Source organism: Otolemur garnettii, unplaced genomic scaffold (assembly GCF_000181295.1).
Source record: "Otolemur garnettii isolate 467f Iridium unplaced genomic scaffold, OtoGar3 scaffold00001, whole genome shotgun sequence".
Lineage (NCBI taxonomy): Eukaryota > Metazoa > Chordata > Mammalia > Primates > Galagidae > Otolemur > Otolemur garnettii.
In genome coordinates this window covers 32,777,643-32,799,059 of record NW_003852396.1, presented here as the reverse complement: position 1 = coordinate 32,799,059, position 21,417 = coordinate 32,777,643, and the positions used below count along the sequence as shown (strand labels likewise).

At 34.1% G+C, this 21,417-nt stretch overlaps 2 protein-coding genes across 2 annotated transcripts; one reads left to right on the top strand and one right to left on the bottom strand.

Annotated features, from left to right (window-relative positions):
- Positions 1-5,258: 5,258 nt before the first annotated feature.
- Positions 5,259-6,197, top strand: LOC100962300 (olfactory receptor 51V1-like). Its single transcript, XM_003780977.1, has one exon. It carries the CDS (start codon positions 5,259-5,261, stop codon positions 6,195-6,197), a length of 939 nt encoding a protein of 312 aa, XP_003781025.1.
- Positions 6,198-19,744: 13,547 nt separating this feature from the next.
- Positions 19,745-20,695, bottom strand: LOC100950554 (olfactory receptor 52A5-like). Its single transcript, XM_003781431.1, has one exon. It carries the CDS (start codon positions 20,693-20,695, stop codon positions 19,745-19,747), a length of 951 nt encoding a protein of 316 aa, XP_003781479.1.
- Positions 20,696-21,417: the final 722 nt, after the last annotated feature.

Genomic DNA, 21,417 nt, shown 5'->3' with positions numbered 1-21,417 from the left:
TTCTTCAACTGAGTATCCACCCAGATGATCAAAACTCATTTTACAACAAAGACATTTGCACCAGAATGCTTATTGCAGTGCAATTCATAATTGCCAAGTCATAGAAGCAGCCCAAATGCCTATATATATTATGAAAAAAGGAATATCCAAAGGAGAGAGCTCTATATTATAAGGACTTTGGGGACATGCAGAGTGTCCTTCCTTAACTATTCACCATACTAGGGGCATTTTCATGTGCTAAGATTGGGCCTATATATATTATGAAAAAAGGAATATCCAAAGGAGAGAGCTCTATATTATAAGGACTTTGGGGACATGCAGAGTGTCCTTCCTTAACTATTCACCATACTAGGGGCATTTTCATGTGCTAAGATTGCTTGAAATTGGAGAAAATATATTGCCCTAGAGTTGTACAAATAACTAATACTTTACACAGAAGCATGAACAAAGTTTATTCCTGTACGTCAGAATGAAAAACTCTTACAACTCAAATACTGTTTGGTATAATAATCAAAGCAGTATTTCCTGGGGAAAATTAGCACTAGAATAAATAGTACCCAGTCCAATCTAATAAACTTTGAATCCAAGACAAGAAATGATCAATCTGCTCCCATTTAACATAAATTTCATCTAAAACATATCAAAAAATGTGTATAGGGATGTAAGTTTATTTAATAGCCAGAAACGCAAATTCTACAGTTTCTAGTGTACAATCAAAATTAGTATGCAAAGAAGCAGGAAATATAACACTTAATGAGGAAAAAAAATCTTTATCAGTTGAACCCAACACAGAAATAACTCTACTTTTAGAAATAGCAAAAACAAACAGTAATTATAATAGTATTTGATATACTGAAGTATTTGAGTAAAGGCCTAGAAGATATAAAAAGACCTAGTTCACACTTCTAGCACTTGAAAACCAAAATGTCTTAGATAAAATATGTATTATCTAAATAAGATTGAAGAGAGATTAGACATTGAAGATGAGTGAAGTTGGATATGTGAAAATAAAAATGAACCAAAATAAATACAGATATAAAAATGATAAAATGAGCAAATTAAAGACATAATATGCAGAATAATGGTAATAAAAAATCTCAGAGCAAGCATACACAGAAAATAGAAAGCAGTCAATCAGTGAAACTGCTTCTTTCAGAATATAAATAAAGTTTATGTACATTCTGCAATACTGGTTATAAATATGGTAAAATATATACATTTTCAATATCCAAAGTTAGACAGACAACATCACTACCGATTACATTTCTATTAAAAGGATAAAGATGGAGTATTGTTAGCAATCTTTTTCCAATATATTTGAAAACTTGGAAAAAATAGATTAATTCATTAAAGACATACTGCTTTTGAATGATAGAAGAAATATATAACCTGAAAAGAACAAATTAAAGCCATTACATTTTGAGTTACAAATCTTCAAAGAACATTTTATGCACAGATGGCTTCACTTGTGATACAGACCAAAACATGTAAGAGAAAGTAACGCTAATTCTATTTAAAGTTCTCCATAAATTACTGTGGATAGATAATTTTCCATCTATTTACTATGAGGGCATCTTTAAAGTTAGGAAAATACATTGAAATGATATTAAACTATAACTAATGTTCCTCAAGAACATATTTGTTAACATATAAAATAAAAAGCTCAGCAAATAAAATCCAGTTACTTTGACATTCACATATTAGTCAAAATAATACACCACAGAGTAAGTAAAGAACTATAACCTTATAGTTGCAGAAAAAAAATACAAATAAAAATGAATGACTTCAACACCCAAGTTCCAAATCACACATACTTCCCTCTGTTTTCTATCTCAGTAATTCACCTTTAGTTTTATGATCCATTTTGAGAATTTGTATGATCAAAATCACAATGTATGGTGGGCTATGGGCTATGTATGCTTATTTTTTCCAGTAGCGTATTTTCTACATTTTTTGACAAATAAAACAACAAAATGCTGTTTTGACGTAAGTATACCCTCTATAAAAATCCTCATAATTAAGCTATCTAATAGAAACTTTACCGTAAATAGTTATGGGGGTGAGAAATTATAGTTCAACTCAGTTAGCAAATTTTCAAGGTACAATTCATTACCATTAACTCTACCTACCATGCTATGCATTAGATATCTAGAATATATTCATCTTATACTTTTACTCTTTGACTAGTATCTTCCTATTTCCCTTACTCCTCAGCCCCTGGAAATTAGTAGTCTATACTCTGTTTCTTGAAGGCTTCATCATATAAGAACAAAGAAGTAATGACTGACAACATGTTCTCCATTAAGTTATATTAAACTGGGTTATGTTGAAAGGGTTGTGTTAAAAGGTGTATGTTAAGTGGATTATCAGATTACTGGGGAGGAGTTACTCACGAGGTAGTCATAGATGTTTAAATGGATTAATGAAGTCATTGATGTCCCATGCACATTTGCAGAGCGAAGTCATTGATGTCCAGTGGGCATGTGCAGAGGGATTGTAATGAATATTAGTGGAGTCATTACTGTATAGCACACATGCACAAAATTGACTATATAAACCAACAGTAAACAAAGAAACTTGCCATTTTGCCTGAGCAAGCAAATGGCCACCTTTATTTAAAATATCATTTCAATAAGCATGCTTATTCTCTGTGACCTCGCTTTTCTGTGAGACCCCAATGGCAACAGAGATTTGTTGTCAGATGTAAAATTTACATCTAGATGAGAGACAATTTCTATTTCTATTGATATATCCCCATAGGATGGCTATGGTTGACAATAATATGTTATACATGTTGAAATAGCCAGAAGCAAGATAATGTTCCCAACAAAAAGATATAGTAAATGTTTGAACAGATAGATATGCTAATTACTCTGTTCTGATCACAAGACATTATATATTTCTACCCCATATATATTTACAAATATTATGTCAATTTAAAAGGTCAACTCTAAAAAAAATGCCCATTTGGCAAGGCTGGTATCTGCTTTCAAAACACATGTGGACTTAGTATATTCATAGCAGTTATCTCTTGGATGGGTTCTCAGATACCAAATGGATATATTTCTAAGAAAACATGTAAAAAGAACAGAGGAAAAAGAGACAGGAGCACTCATTTGGTCCTTGAATTGACTCCTAGGGTGTTAATCTCTCTCTCTCTCGCTCACACACACACCAAGGCTTCCAAAAATGAGTGTTTTATATTCAGGTCTTAGTTTATCTCCATGATCCCATCCTCTTTCCAGAGCACGCCCCCCTTTACTGCTATTCTTTATGGCAGAGCCTTAACATGGGACTGCTTCCTACTGCCTTCCCTTATCTCTCCTCTTCACAACCCTGCGTCTGTTCTTTCCTCCATGTCACATCCTCAAGTACCCTCCTTCCCCTCTGAGGGATGTACAGCATGACATGCCTATGACACGCTGCTGTGATCAGCAGTTATCAGTTATCAGTCCATAGTACTACTATAGATTTTATTTATCTCTATATTTGATATCTCATTTCCTCTGGTGTAGAACACTTTGCAAGAATTCTATGTCAGGAATGGTACAATATGTTAACAAGGCTGCTGAATAAAGAGCTGCAGGGATAGCATGAGAGGCAGAGGCTTTCTGTCTTGTCCTTCAGAATGGGTCATCTTTGAAAGTCTGTCATTTCCTGGTTCTTCAGGAGTTGTACAGCACCATGTCTTACAAACACTATTATATGGAGGAAGACTGAAGAGATTCACCAGGGTAAACTGAAAATGGAGTGCAAAAAAAAAGTCTAGGTAAACAGTACACAGGGTCTTTCAGTAGTGTCTCTTAAAATTGGATGTGAATTTACAATTATCTTGAAGTAAAGAGTTTAATCTTTTAAAAAGGAAAAAAAGATAAAGGCCACATTAATTTCCTCTTGCACTATAGACTATCTAACTTCTAGGTCCTATGTGCCCACTTTTTTCTCTTAGCCTGGTTGCTACACTCATTCCATTATGCACTGACATTCATTTTGACTAAATCCTTATCAAGAAAAAGTAGCACACTTTAAATGTAATTCATCTCAAAGTCATTTATCTTTCATATTGATTGCATTTATTAATTCTCCTTTTCCTAGACTTGTATTTGGACACTCAGTTGTATGCTGAGCATAATGCCTAGATTCTGACATAATTTAAATGTTTTATTTGCATTTTTAAATATAGTGTTCTTCCTAAAACATCAAACAACTCCTTCTTAGAAATAGTTTGTAGCAATCAAATGTACAAATATTTTGGTAGTGTTTTATAGAACTTCATTTGTATTCTGAAATCTTACCATTATTCCTATAGACTCTAATAATTCATAGACTATCTTCACCAAAGAAACCCATTTCATGTGTCCCTATGTATTTAACGTGGACTCATGGATCTACAAGAGGTGAAATCCACATTGGCTATGTTTATGACTCTTTGGTTCATACAAAAATGTGATATTTTTAAGTAAATGATTTTATTTTAGCTATAAGTAGCTAACGAAGTCATAGATAAAATGAATGCATTGAAACTATTTGTTGAGTGCCCCTCAGTTTATGGCAATTATGCCATCTTACATATGAAAGACATGCAAGATAATATTATGAAGATTCAGAAAAGGAATAAATCTTCTAAACAATGAGAAGGTCCATGGGAGAAAAAGGGAAAAAGAAAGTTTGATTTAAATTGGTAAATAATTTGTGGATGAACTAAACATTGTGAACTGTGTAAACAAGTTCTGAATCCACTTACAGAGCATATTCTCTCTTGGCTAATTTTTATGCTCTGCAAAGTAGGGACTATAAGTAGTCCATTTCTTCAGGGATATTGTGATCTTCTGAAAGTGAAAGAAATAGCTGTAGGATCCCAGAAAAAAAAAATAACTTAATGTCACATTGTCCCAAGAGTGACGTCACCCATGCAAGAGTGCACCTCTGAGATCACACATCATATTCCTTTAGGGATGAACAAAGACTCCCAGAAGTCCAACTTGAAATCAAAATCCCTTATGGCCACCAACATTATTATTTCTGCACAAAACTCCCTTCTTTCATCCTTACTCAAAAGACTGGAAATTCCCATGTCTAGAGAAAGAAATTTTTACCTAAAAAATAAAGAATCAGGTCTCTATTGTGCCAAATCTATGAGTTTACTTAGAAAAATTGTATTGCATTTTTTCTTAAAGCAGATGAATATTACAAAAAATTAGAGGATCACAATTGTATGTCATTTATACCTTTCTAAAAATAATTATAATCCCCTATTAATGTCTGCTATCTCTATCTCAAACCTCAATAGTTCCAGTTTTCTTCTTACCGGTTTCCCTGGCCTAGAAGCTTACTATCTCTGGCTCTCCATTCCTTTCTCCTCCGTCTATGCTATGGTGTTCCTGGGGAACTGCATGGTGCTCCATGTGATCCGGACTGAGTCAAGCCTGCACCAGCCCATGTTCTATTTTCTGGCCATGTTGGCCCTCACTGACCTGTGCGTGGGGATGTCCACTGTGCACACAGTACTGGGGATCCTGTGGGGGTTCATTCAAGAGATTAGCCTGGATTCCTGCATTGCTCAGTCCTATTTCATTCATGGTCTGTCTTTTATGGAGTCTTCTGTCCTCCTGGCTATGGCTTTTGACCGTTACATTGCTATTTGCAATCCACTGCGCTACTCTTCCATTCTAACAAATGACAAGATCATGAAAATTGGGATGGTGATCTTGTGTAGAAGTTTTTTACTTATACCTCCAGTCATCATCCGTCTGAAGTTCTTAAGTTACTGTCGTCCTCATGTCCTTTCTCACTCTTTCTGCCTGCAGCAAGACGTGATTCGAATTGCCTGCTCAGACATTCGCTTCAACAGCTTCTATGGTCTGTTCCTGGTAGTCAGCACTCTGTTGTTGGATGCTGTGCTCATAATCATCTCCTATGTCATGATCCTACGTGCTGTGTTAGCCATTGCATCGCAAGAGGAGAGACTCAAGTCCTTGCAGACCTGTGTATCTCACATCTGTGCTGTTTTGGTTTTCTACATCCCAATCATTGGTCTGACCATGGTGCATCGTTTTGGAAAACACCTCTCACCCCTGGTTCATGTCCTCATGGGGAACATCTACATCATTTTTCCACCCTTGATGAATCCTATTATTTATAGTATCAAGACTCAACAGATAAGAAAAAGAGTCCAGAAATTGTTCTACTTGGAATAATTCTAAATCATGAGAGCAATTGTGACCTTATTTAAAACTCAACATGTGGAGTAAAAATGGCAAGATTTAAAAGGTATTAAAAATTGTTTTAATAACTTCTATTTTCATATTTTACATGTTATAAATACTTCCTCTTCATTTTCCTATAGTCATTAATCGTTAGTGAAATTGACTCACGTAACATTTTGGTAAAATTTATGAATAACAAAAAGGATATGCAGTGGGCCAGGAATCATACTAGCGTATGAGTCAGTTTCACTGGCAGAATTCATACTTTTTTATAGCCAGTTGAGATAGGGTAGTTTTAGATTCACCCTTTATGGTAAAGGTAAATTTTACTGATGAAACTCCAAGTGCTTACAAAAAGATCATCGGTTGTCTTAGCCCTTTTATTACTCTAGTAAATAGAAATATTTACTGTTTATCCATGTCTCCTGCTATCTGATTTAGTCAGACGGCCATATATTTTAGTAAGTATCATAGGAAGATTGGAATATTTGGCTTACAAAATAATGAAATAAACAACAAAAAATGTAACCCTGATGCTAAGTTGTTCACCTATGAAATGGCTCTTTCCTTGCTTTTATCCTATAAATGGAAATTGAGCTGGAGATATAGATAGTAATTTCTAGAGTATAAAGAAATACCTATTTGTGATTATTTTGTTTATCTAAATAATAATGCCAATGGCAACTACTTTTTGAAAACTATCTGAATCATATTAAAATGATTAAGTCCACTTTTTTGTCTTATATAATTAAATAACTTGTCTCAGTTTAAAACAGAGCCTAGATTGTTATGACGACAAAGTAATATAAATTGTGTTTCTAATTTCACCCTCTACTTTTATTGTGTTCCAGACAATATTACAAGTACTACTTTATGTTTCTTCAATTTAAAGAGAATGAGCAAAGATAAAATAAACTCTGTAAAGTTTTGTAATTAGAAGCAAGTGGAGAAGGGATTTGAGTCAGTGTGATTCCAGAGATAGCCTTCTTAGTTATAAGCTACTATTGTGTCCTAATGCCTATTACATGTACTTCATGCTCTATTATATAAAAATGATGGCACCCAATAAAATTATTCTAAGTCCTAAGACTTTCCTAATGTTTTTCCTATGGTCTTGTGCACTTGTTTCCTGTGCTATTATAACTTTTAATATCTGCTAACAATTATAGTAGTCCATTTTCTAAAATAAATTTCCCTAATTTCTTCAGGAAGTGATTAAAGTTTAAGTAACAGGATCCATAGATATCTGGAAAAGTTTCAGTGCATGTTTTATTGAGATCCCTAAGCAAGGAAGTGAGATTATTTTAGAGTCATTTGTCCTAAAAGAACCCTGATGTAGTCTCAGGATTCATTAACTGCTGTGTCACTGAGTCTGCTGACATTCCTCGGACTGGCATTTTCCTTTGGAATGAAAAACGTGATACACATGTAGATTCACATTGGATGAGACATGACTGATTCTTCTCTTCGGTCAATGGCTATCACAACCCTCACTCCCATATCTATGGGTCATTTTGCCCTCTACCGTGCTAATTCAATTACTTTAAAGATATACAGTTAGATTTTGAACAAGGCCTTTAAGAAGTATTGCTTTTCTAGCTACTAGTCTTTTTTCTTTCATTTGAATCTCTCACTTTTAACTAAAGTACTCTTAGTTCCCTTTTTCAATTTACTATCTTATCTGTGAATCAGCTGATTTTCAGGTTTCCTTCCCAATCTAATGGATCACTGAAGAATCACTTTTGGATTTCACAAATGTAGAGTTAACACATTTCACAAATGTAGAGTTAACTCTCTGCTGATAGATGTGGTGTTTGGCAGTGACTCAGGCTTTGTCTGTCTAATCAGATATTTAAGGATAGTGATACCATGTATCAATAAGATTCTGGTCTTGGAATTATGATCCAATGGTACTGGATATTCTGAATCTGCTGACACAGGTTCCTGGAGAAAAGGAATGATTTTCTCCAGGAAAAACTAGAGAATCTTGATAAATAAACTTGATTGATAAAACTTTTCTATCAATATGTAGGTAAATATTGCAACATCCATGGAAAACTATAACTTAAGTTGACATACGATGCCCAGAGGCCTGTGTTTGTGAAGTGATTTTGTTGTTGATGTGTGTCTCAGATCTCCTGGGTAGAAATTAAATTTCTCACCTATTGTGTAAGGCAGTAATTGGACCTCATAAATTTCTATTTCCACAGTAAGACATCGCTCAGAACTTGAAAGATGGAAACTTTCCAAAGTAGTGATCAGAGAGAAAGGTCTTAGAGTTATTTTGCAGTCAAAAAGCGGTAGTTATGAATAATTATTATTACATATGGGAAGGAGGTATCTTTATAAAAAATATTGCCAGTAGTTTTCTTACCTTGTCATCACATAGTTTCACTATTTTATCAACAAGATGCTACCTTTATTATTTGATTTGTGAAAGATTTTCTCCTTTACCATTTTCTGAGACTAGGTTACATAGAAATGTTAATATTTTCTTCCTAAATATTTGGTTGTATTCCCTTATTAAATCCATGTGTTCCATGCAAATTCCTTGTTGGATGGTTTATAATTGTAGATTTTCTAGATTTGCTTAGATTTGCTTAGATTTGCTTAGATTTGAAATTTCTTATGTAAGGATCTTTGGCAGTTTTTGTGTTGAAGCTATTTTCCTATTTTATCAAAGTTTTAAGAAATATTGATTTACATTTTATCATAACATTTTCTATTTATGTATTTGTTCAGTTGTATATGTATTTTTTCCTGAAAACTTTAAGTTTGCTAATTATTTGATCTTTTTAAAGAATTATTTTATTATTCTAAATTCCAAGTAGATACACCTAACATGCAACAGTTAAAGAATGATATTATCTATATGAACATGTACCTACATGTCACTAAAACAGAACATTGAAACACAGAAACAAACCCAGGGCAACATGTAGATCAAACTAATCTGCGATAATACAAAAATTTGAAAATTGTAAAAAATGTGGATTTCACTTTCTCATTACCCTCTTCTAGAATGAAATCTGCATTGTTTCTATCATATTTGTTAAAGATTTTATGTACATGTTACTGTATCTTTCTGTAATATACTTAGGGTTGCCATGGAGAACATTAAGTCTTGATGTCATGTAATTAATGCTATAATTGTACCTCACAACTGAAATGTTTCAAGTGTATAAAACCTTCATACAAAAAATAGGATATTTTCCAAGAATTCAATTTATTATTAGTAAGAAATATGGTAATATTTAAACAATTTAGTCATTCACAGCTGGTTCCTCTATAGGCAAAAAGGCCTATATGCCTCTGGCCAAAAAAGCTGTTTGAGAGAGAGAAGTGAAAAGACTGTGCAGGCAAATTGCAACAATTCTGCAACAAACTGAGGCAGAATCCCATATGGCCGGATTGTCAGCAGGCCTAAAACGCCCCTGACCTAAGGTTGGTCTTGTTGGTTGCAGGTGTAAAAACTCCCTGACTTAAGGCCCACATGGGAGCGGAGGTTTGCAAACAAATTTCTGTATACCCTAGAAATTTCTTAACTATGCCTTTTTTAAAGTTTAAAGTAACTGCCTCCAAAGGCTGAGGCCAGCAGGACAGATCTCCTCCATAGCCTCAGGCTTCTTCAGATAAGAACAAAAAAGTAATGACTGACAACATGTTCTCCATTAAGTTATTTTAAACCGGGTTATGTTAAAAGGTGCATGTTGGGTAGATTATCCCATTACTAGGGAGGAGCTACTCATGAGGTAGTCACTAGATGTTTTATTCATAAGATGGATTAATAAAGTCATTGATGTGCAGTGCGCATGTACAGAGGGAAGTCATTGATGTCCAGTGTGCATGTGCACAGGGAATGTAATGAATATTAATGAGTTCACTGATGTATAGTGCACATGTACAAAATAGGCTATATAAACTGAACAGTAAATAAAGAAGCTTGCCATTTTGCCTGAGCCATCAAATGGTCACCTTTATTTAAAATACAATTTCAATAAGCATGCTTATTCTCTGCAACGTGACTTTTCAGTGAGACCCTAATGGCAACATTCCTCTTATTGTGTAATTGTTCACTCTTAGCAATGAATTGATAATAATTATCATCAAACAGTCATAATGCCATTCTCTTGCAATCCTCCTACAAAATGCGCTAAAATATCCTCCATTTGAATGATAGAAAAAACAGAATAAAGATTAAAATGTAATCAGGGGGCAATAAAAGCAACGAAAAATAAAGCCTGAATAATTTAGTAAATAGCTAGTTATCACATGCTCGTCTAGTTAAGAGATGAACATTTATCTATTATAATATTCATTTAGATATAATATTATATGTCATATAAAGAAAACGACATAAATATCTATAGAAAAGGTCAAATAACATAAATTAATGATAATGCTGTATATCACATCATGAACAGAAGAGAACAGAAGTTATTTTAAATTTTAAATTTGTTATTATTGAAAATGTTATAGTCACATAATATTAGTAGAATTATAAATATTCTTTCTTAGTTTACAAGAAAATATGATGTGTGTATGTTTCCATATATAGATGTGGGTGTGTGCATCCATATACCTGAGATCACATGATATGCATGATCCTGCAACCTACAAGTGCTTTTCAAAATATTCTTCAGTTATTTATATAAAGTGGCATAATAATTGCACTGTATTTTATTCTTAGGATGTATGCAATACATTTATCCTGAAAAAATATATATTATTTTTTTTTCACTATGAACAATGCTGTGAGTATATATACTCACTTTTGTGAGTTTGCGTGCATACCTTACTAGTGAACACATAGAGTCCATTTATTAGGCAATTATAAATTATCATTTTATTACATTTTCTGACAAAAATTGCTATTTTTATTTCCTGATAAGTATCTTTTATTGTTGCCAGAAACACCAATATTGTTGCCCCTATGTTGACAAAACTGTAGTCCAATCAGAGCAGTCTTATAACATTTAAACTGTGCTTTCAAAACCAAAGCAAAACTTGAGGAATTTGATATTTCTAACTTTCCACACATAGTTTCCTTTCCTTTAGCTTCAGGAAATAAAAACTTGGAGCATTTTTATGAAGGACTAATACATAAAACAATCCATTATGTGAGAACTTTAATTTTAATTTAGATGGTATACAGAAAGTGTCTTTAAACATTTCTCTACATAGTATTTTAAAACATGTTTTTCCTTGTAGATCATTTTCATGGGATGAGGGGTCTTGAGCTGAAAATTGTTGATTTTTCTTCAATGTTTTTATATATTTTTAAAATATTTGATTAATATTTTGTGTTCTGAAATGAATTAACTCATTAAAATTTAGATTTTTGTATTTGTTTCCCATAGCCTTATTCTTAGTAGAATCATTGAATATGTTTCGTTAACGTTTATATGTAATTACACAGGAAATAGTTGTGATCTTTCTTTTTGTACAAAATCATGTATTTCTATCCATTTATTCAATGAGTGTATATTGAATGCTTATATCCAGTACTTAAGAACTAGGATTCTGAAGAGAGAAAAGTCAAGTTTAAATACTGCTTGCATCACTAATATTTGAATAAAATTGTTTTTAACTTTATATATTATTGGTTTTATCATTTTTCAAATGAAAAAATATTATCTATGTGCTTTATAAGGTCAAGGTAAGGATTAAATGATGCAGTAAATGGGACAGAACTATCACAATAGTCAACACTAACTTTCTTTCCCTTCTTCCCTCCCTTCCTTCCTTCCTTCCTTCCTTCTTTCCTTCCTTCCTTCCTTCCTTTCTTTGTCACATTTTGTCACTCTCAATAAACTGCTGTGGCATCATAGCTCATAGTAACCTCAAACTCTTGGGCACAAGTGATCTGCTTGCTTCAGCCTCCCAAGTAGCTGGAATTACAGGCAACTACAACAATGCCCAACAAGTTTTTCTATTTTTAGTAGAGATGGGGTCTTGCTCTTCCTCAAGCTGTCTTGAACTATTGAGCTCAAGCAGTGCACCCATCTCAGCCTCCTTACATATTGGAGTTAGTGAAATAATAGAAATTAAAATATAAAGATCAATAATCAAAGGTATTTTTCCAGATGCATAAATGTAGCTAGGAACTAAATATCTTTACAAGAAAATTTTATTCCTTAACACAACATGTCTGAAATTGGACAATTTGCACTTATTCTCCCAACAACCTCCCCCTACTAAACTTCTTATGTCAAGGTACCCAAGTTGCTAAAATTAGTAATCTGTCATGTCCTAAAGTATTAGAGAGTAAAATACATGCTAAAATGACACAATAAGCCAAGTAGTAAAAAAATAAATTAGTTAATTTGAAACACCTACAATAACAAAAAAAACCCAACATCAATATCAGGTATTGCTGAGAGAAATAAACTCAATCTAATGCAGTTTCAAATTTGTGCAGTTGATTACGGAACATCAAAAATAACACTGAGCCAGAGAGGGAAAAAAATCAATCATAGCCTTTTCGAGGAGGTTCCAAGGAAAGGCTGGTGTGAGTCTTGAAGAAAGATGATGTTTTTACCAGATAAGAAAACAAAGCAACTGTGTCTGAGTAGAGATAACATCAAAATGTACATACATAGACATAGTAAGAAAAGTGAAAACACATCCAGAAGACAGTGACTTAATAAAAGCAAAAAGAGAAGAAAATCTCAAAGAAAATCACGCAATTAGAAAAGCTGTAGAGGACATCTAATAAAAAAAAAAAAAAGTCTGGCTGTGTCACTGTGAAGATCAAAGCAAAGATAGGACATAGGAATAATTAGGGTGAAAGTCCCATACAGTATGGTATAAGATGGATGGTCTGGATCCAAATAACAAATCTAGCCTCTAACATGAACTTGTAAATTAAATGGCAACACTGTATTTTATATCTATAGTGCTTAATATTCCATTTGATCAACTACAGAGACTATGAATTTCATGCCCATATGACAACTAATAGCTCATACACCAAAAACAGGTGGCTGCCGACCTGGAGAAGTGCTGTAGCCACTAATTTATGTGCTATCTATGAATGTTTTTCCCCTACAATGGTAAACTTAGATAATTATGAAGAAACTCCATGGACAACAAAGCTTGAAATATTATTTACCAATTATCCCTTTATATAGAAAAGTTGACTGATCTAAAATTTAGAGCAACAGCTGGATACATTTTAAGATCTAAGCTACTTATATTACTGTATAATTGTTTTTATTAACTGTCTTTTGCTATAAGAGTTCTATCAAAGTTTTTATAATCATTACATTACACAATTGATAAAAACACTTACAGCAACACTTTTGGTAACTTAATTCTCTACTTTGTCAGCCAGCATTTTCTTTTTCTTTTTTTTTATGTTTTATTGTTGGGGATTCATTATAAGAACCAGGTAACACTGATTGCATTTGTTAGGGAAAGTCCCTCCTATAATTGTGTCTTGCCCCAAAAAGGTGTGTCACACACTGAGACCCCACCCCCTCCCTCTTTCCCTCTCTCTGTTCTTTCTTTCCCCCACACCCAACCTCCTTCTGTCTCTCTCTGTACTCCCTTTCCCCCACCCCCCTCCATGTACTAGGTCATTAATTGTCCTCATATCAAAATTGAGTACACAGGATTCATGCTTCTCCATTCTTGTGATGCTTTACTAAGAATAATGTGTTCCATTTCCATCCAGGTTAATACAAATGATGTAAAATCTCTATCTTTTTAATGTCTGAATAGTATTCTATGGTATATACATACTATAGCTTGGCAATCCATTCCTGGGTTGATGGGCAGTTAGGCTGTTTCAACATTCTGGTGATTGTAAATTGAGCTGGAATAAATAGTCTGGTGCAAGTGTCCATATAGTAAAAGAATTTTTTTTCCTTCTGAATAGATTCCCAGTAATGGGATTGCAGGATCAAATGGGACATCTAGCTTGAGTTCTTTGAGGGGTCTCCATACTTCCTTCCATAAAGGTTGTATTAGTTTGTAGTCCACCAGCAGTGTAAAAGTGTTCCTTTCTCTCCACATCCACAACAGCATCTGCAGTTTTGAGATTTTGTGATGTGGGCCATTCTCACTGGGATTAGATAATATCTCAGAGTGGTTTTAATTTGCATTTCTCTAATAATTAAAGACAATGAGCGTTTTTTCGTATGTTTGCTAGCCATTCATCTGTCTTCATTAGAGAAGGTTCTATTCATCTCTTTTGCACATTGATATATGGGAGTGTTGGATAGGAAAAACACTGGAAGATATTAGCCTGGGAAAAGACTTTATGAAGAAGACTTCTGTGGCAATTACAACAACAAAAATAAACAAATGGGACTTAATTAAACTGAAAATCTTCTCTACAGGTAAGGAGACAACAAACCCAGCAAATATACCCCCTACACAATGGGAAAGGATATTTGCATATTTTGAATCAGATGAAAGCTTGATAACTAGGATCTATAGAGAACTCAAATTCATCCAGCATTTTCTAAATATACACATTGTATGCAAAATTTATTGTGTAGTTTAGTTTCAGGTATTTATAACCATTACAATGAGTAAGTGAGCATACATATACATAATTCAGAAATAAATGATTTCCCTTAAGGAATTAATATTTTTTCCTCTGAACTTATAGCTGTGGTTATGACAGAGTACCTTAAAATTCATTCATTTAATCAGATCTTAGTTCCAATTAAGTAAATATGTAGGTTACTAATACAAAGGTATTCATTATTTTATGCACGGTCCTCAGAAGTTTCATGATTATAGTTCAAATATATAAGTAAATATTATAAAAGAAAAACTTAAAAGCTAATGACTTTTGTTTAACTCATCAGTAAAATGAGATTATAAGAACAATTCCTACCCCTAAATCTGCTGAGTCTGAGCAACTAAGTCAATATCAGTTTGCATGAACGTGGCATCACTCTAATTTTAAATTATGCTGCTCTGCAGTAATGTTAGAAGAAATCCAAATGAGAGCAGAAAAAATATATAGGTCACAGACTGAAATCTAAGCAAAGACAGAAAATTCACTGGAAATTAATAAATTTGGGCAAACATAAAAATATTTTGATATTTTTATTAGTTGATTCAATAGATGACTCAAAGCAATAATAGTAAAATGGTGCTAGGTGATTAAAGGGTGTGGATAAATAAAACACAGTCTAGAGCCAGGTGTGGTGCCTCAAACCTGTAACCTTAGCACTCTGGGAAGCCAAGGCAAATGGATTGAGCTCAGGAATTGGAGACCAGCCCGAGCAAGAGTGGGACCCCTACTGCAAGGTTAACTGGGCATTGTGGCAGGTGCTTGTAGTCCTAGCTATTTGGGAGGGTGAAACAAGAGGGTCAGTTGAACCCAAGCATTTGAGTTGCTGTGAACTATGATGCCATGGCATTCTACCAAGGCTGACAATTTGAGATTTTATTTAAATAAATAAATTAATAAATCTGTAGAGAGCAGTAATAGTATCAAGTATGGGAGCAAAGTATTAGGAAAACTTCATTTTAAGGTACCTGCACAATCTATGAATAGTCCAGTGTGTGTATTAATTGAAATAGAGCTTAGCTCTCACTTTAGGGGCACAATGCAAGGGTGTACAGCACACCTGCCCAGGTGAAGGGCTTTTCTACAACTGAACTTTACCTAATAAATGCAAACACTGGAACCTAATCATGCATATTGTCACATTAATCTGTCATAAAAAAGAAAATAATGACGCACTAGTTTAAACTTGTTTTATATGTATGCTACACTTCAGTAAAGTATTTGTAAAAATAGGTAATGTAAGTACTCTATAATAAGAAACTTAGAAAAAATTTAAAAAAAAGAAAATTAGCTTGGATTAATTCTAAATGTATTCTGAAAGCTCAGGGCAACCACTAAACACTTTAAAATAGTGTAATTGATAATATAAGAGAGAAGAAACTGAAATCATATAATATTTTCAATTAAATCTAGAGAAAACTGGGGGGGGAAAGGTTGCGGGTGGAACAACAAATGAATGCAATTAATAGGAAACAATTACAAAGGTGGTATACAGTAATTGAATTATATCAATAAACCTTTAATTTTTGAGTTATCCAAATACACAATTAAAAACTAAGGTGTTTTGGCCAGACTCAGTGGCTCATCATTGTAATCCTAGCACTCTGGGAAACGGAAATGGGAATATCCCTTGATCTCGAGAGTTAGAGACCAGGCTGAGCAAGACTGAAACTCCTCTGTCCTAAAAATAGAAAAATTAGTCAAGCTTCATGGCAGGAGCCTTTAGTCCCAGTTGCTTGGAAGAATGAAGAAGGATTCCTTGAGCCCAGGAGTTTGCATTTGCAGTGAGCTAGTTTGATGCCACAGCAGTCTAGACTGGGGCAAAAGATTGAGACTCTATCTTAAAAAAGAAATTCATAATGGATAATATAATCCAGTTTGCACCTACATGTATTGTGTATAAATTGTTACATAAATCAACTTTAAATGTAAAAACAAATAAATGTTAAATGTATAAAAAATGTAGGCAATGCTACCTAACCAAAAGAAAGTGTGATAGTCTATGTTAATGTTAAACAAAGCAGACTTAAAAGAAAATGATGAGAAATAAAATGGTCATGACATAATAATAAAAGTTCAGCTCTACAAAATACATAAAAATCAATCATGTGTATAAAGTTAACAACAGAGAATCATATGATAATATGTGGGAAAAACTGACAAAAGTTCAGTGGGATATAAATAAATCCACTATTGGAAATCGAGGTAGAATGTCCATCTTTTAGAAACTAATCAAGCTGAACTGGCTGATTCTAGGACTGATACAGACAATATTCAAAATGAAACTGGAGCATCTTTTAGAGCCATGAGGTATGCAGTGCTAATACACACAAACACATATACACACACACAAACACACACACACACACCACTCACACAGGAATAGAAGGCAAGACAAGAGCTACCAGTGATCGAACTGAAACAAGTTAGGCACGAAAAGAAATGAAGAGACACTCAGTTGTCACATATAATCTGAAGAATAATGTTAATAATCTAGAAAGCCATATTGATATAAAAGTGATGGGATATAGACATGAAGGAGGTAAAGGCTCCATCTTTCTTTTTGGCTGCGTAGTATTCCATGATGTACATATACCACAATTTATTGATCCATTCATGGGTCGATGGGCACTTGGGATTCTCCCATGACCCAGCAATAATAAAATAGGCTTCAGTGAACATTCTGGTATAAATATCTTTATTGTAGCATGATTTTTGTTCTTCCGGATGTATACCTAGCAGAGGAATTATAGGATCAAATGGCAAGTCTATTTTTAGTTCTCTAAGTGTTCTTCAGATGACTGTCCAAAAGGGACATACTAATTTGCAATCCTACCAGCAGTGTAGAAGTGTTCCCTTTTCTCCACAACCATGTCAAATACATGGATGGAGCTAGAAAATATTCTTCTTAGCAAAGTATCTCAAGAATGGAAGAAAAAGTATCCAATGTACTCAACCTTAGTATGAAACTAAGTTATAGCTACCATAGGAAAATTATAACCCAATTTTAGCCCAGGAATACCTAAAAGGGGAGCGGGAGGGGAGGAGGAAAGATGGGTGGAGGGAGGGTAACTGGTGTGATCACGCCTATGATTTATCCTACAAGGGTATATGTGAATCTTTCTAAATGTAGAATATAAATGTCTTAATACAACAACTAAGAAAATGACATGAAGGCTAAGCTAACCAATTGGATGAAAATATTTCAAATTGTATATAAAAACAACACATTGTACCCCATGAGAGTATTAATGTACATAGCTATGATCCATTAAAAATTTTTAAAAAATTAAAAAAATAAAAGTGATTGGATAAATTAATCAAATGGGAGTAATAAAAATGCCCCAGGTGAAGAAGTGGACATGATTTATTAAATTATATATTTGTAGCTATTTCATATATAAAGAAGAGGAACATAAACTTGTACTCCTTCAATGTGAACTGCATATAGTGACTTCAGAGAGTATGGGATTTTTTTTAAAAAAAGACCTCCACAGTAAATAAATATGAAAATGTACTGCCTGAGCCAAGTAATCAAGGTAAACATACACAGTGATAAATTATGTTGATAGTAGATACCCTTGATAACAATGGGAAAAAATACCACTTTAACTCTCATCTTTCTTCCATTCACACATAATCAAACTGTGATTTTACCAATGATGTAGGATACATTCTAGTACAAGAAAATCATACAAAATACTTGAGTAGTATTCTTTAATAGTATTAAGGTCACTATAATAAAGGAAAACATGAGATATTTTCATAGCTATGGGGAAGCTCAGGAGATTCAAATAAACATATTGTTGCATTGGGGACAGAAAGGAAATTCAGAGAAGACTAAGAAAATTTTCTTAAAATCTATAGACTATTAATTATAGTATACAGATCTCACTTTATTAATTGTAACAAATATGCCACCCTGATATAGAATGGTAAAATGACAAGTCTTCACATGATGTATACATTCAAGTTATTGTAAATCCAAATCTGTTCTAAAAGTTAAGTGTATAAAATGCATTCAATCATAATTAAACATAAGAGACTTCCCAGTGCTCAGATCATCACAGGACAAAGGCCAATTTAAGATATGAATGGTGATGGTAATAATAGTTATGACAGTGTTCAAAATTTGAGAAGAAAAGTAGAGATGGTTCATTATCATTGCAGTTGTAAGCTTTAAGACTAGATGTATTTAGTGTTAAAGTATTTGCTGCACTAAATATTTTGGAGGATAACACTTAAATTTTGCTGTATTTTTAAGAAAGAATTTAACTGAATGATTGAAGAAAGGTCTTCAATATTTGAAAGACAAGCTTAGTGATTTTTATGGTACCTATTGACCAATAAATTTTGTCAGCCCATTAGTACGGTAAGTAGGATACTTCAGTGTGTCCATTAAAATCGTACAAGTAATTTACATTCATATACATCAGAATTATAATACATTAGATTACATTACTTATGCAATGGCACTAATACTACTTGATATTTTTTGGAACCAAACAATGAGCACACAGTACACAGAGAGGAGTAAAAGCCAGTGGAAATCAATGGGAGGAGGGAAGAAGGGGAAAAACCCTAACCCAAGGGTAAAATGAACACTATTTGGGTGATGGACACATTTATAACTGGAATGCAAGCATGACAAAAGTGATCCATGTAACATAAAACATTTGTACCCCCTGTGATAAAACCGAGGCTAAAACATTAATAATTACTCTTCCTTATAAATCATGTCTATTACTGAACGCTGATAAAACTATAAACAAATGTTTTAATTTTTGCCTTGGTGTCATCAATTGGTTAAATAGGACTAGCTCTGTGTGCTTCAATTCTATAGCCAAAAGAAAAGATATTATTTAGGAGTCAAAGTCTTATTGCCTTGAATGCAAAACTAAAACTTGATATTTTAGCACTCAATGAACTTGAGAAAGCATAGATTCTCATCAAGAATAAGATTTTTTCAGAGTGACATTGTGTTATTTAAGTAGATAATGAAAAATCAAGAATCTCCCTTAGGGAAGAATATCTTAGACATTCCATCTCGAATTTGTCTGGTCTTTACTCCATATATGATAGGATTGAGCAAAGGTGGGACAAGTAGATAAAGATTTGACAGAAGAATATGAATGTAGGATGGAATGTGGAACTTAAATCTATGTGTAAAGAAAGAGAAGAAACCCAGGGCATAAAACTCTAGGAAGACAACAATGTGGGCAATGCAGGTGTTGAAGGCCTTTAGCCTAGCTTCCTTTTGAGGAAGATTAAAGACAGTTATAAAAATTCGAATGTAGGACAAAGTGATGCATATTATGTCTAGTCCAAGTATACTGAAAGCTACAAACAAACCATAGATCTTATTGATATGAACATCTTCTGCCGCCAACTTTACAATGGCCATATGCTCGCAGTACGAATGTGAGACCACAGTAGTCTGGTAGAATTTCAGCCGGCATTTGATGAGGATGAGACAGGGAGCGACAAGAAGGCCAGCTCTAAGTATCACCCCAATCCCAATCTTATTAAGAAGTTGGTGGGTAAAAATGGTTGCATGTCTCAGAGGATCACAGATTGCCACATAGCGGTCTAGAGCCATGGCCAGCAAAATACCTGACTCGATACACTGGAATGTGTGGATGAGCCACATCTGCAAGAGACAAGCATCAAAGTATATCTTTTCCAAATGAAACCAGAATATTCCTAGCATTTTAGGTAGGATGGAGGTACTGAGAACAATGTCTGTTGCTCCAAGCATTGCCAGGAAGATGTACATGGGTTCATGGAGGCTGCGCTCAGCTTTGATGACAACCAGGAGCAGGGAATTACCAAACAAAGCAAGGATATACATGGTACAGAAAGGGATTCCAATCCAGAATTGCACAGATTCCAAGCCAGGGATACCAACAAGCGTCAGCACAGGAGGCCTGAAGACTGTACCATTTTGCTTGAGCATGTTGGCTTAAGGATCTTTGGCTGGTACCTTCTGTATCAGGCTGGCCGTATTTGTTGGTACCTCTCTTCTGTTTTATGTTCTCACCTAGATTTATACAACCGGAGACTGAATGTGGTTTTACTGGGAATTATTCAGACATACCCAGTTACTGCTGAGGGAACTAAGTAGGTATGGGAATGCCTAGATAGACTATATATACATACATACATATATATATATATATATATTTTTTTTTTTTTTTTTGAGACAATCTCACTCCCTTGTCCTGGGTAGAGTGTGTGGCATCATAGGTCACAGTAACCTCAAATGCTTGGGCTCAAGACATTCTCTTCCCTCAGCTTCCCAAGTAGGTGTGACAAAAGGCCCCCTTCGCAATGCCCAGATAGTGTTTCTATTTTTAGTAGAGACAAGGGGTCTTACTCATGCTCAGGTTGGTCTCAAACTCCTGAGTTCAAGAAATCCACATGCCTTGGCCTCTCAGCCTGCTAGGATTACAGGTATGAGCCACTGAGCCTGGCCTGACTCCTGGCTTCTAATGTTTTATCTCAGTTTTTAGTTCTCTGTTCTATCTATTCTTCTCTCTCTCTCTCTCCCTCCTTCTGTGTCTCAGTCTCTCCCTGTCTCTCTCTGTACTTGGGTCTATGTCTCTCTACCTTTCTCTCTGTAACACACACACACATTCTCAAGGTGCACATACACTCATGCTAGAGAGAAGACACATT

What these genes read in the sequence shown, in the direction of transcription:
- LOC100962300 (XM_003780977.1), top strand. Translation starts at nt 5,259, where the DNA reads ATGTCTGCTATCTCTATCTCAAACCTCAATAGTTCCAGTTTTCTTCTT.
- LOC100950554 (XM_003781431.1), bottom strand. Translation starts at nt 20,695, where the DNA reads ATGCTCAAGCAAAATGGTACAGTCTTCAGGCCTCCTGTGCTGACGCTT.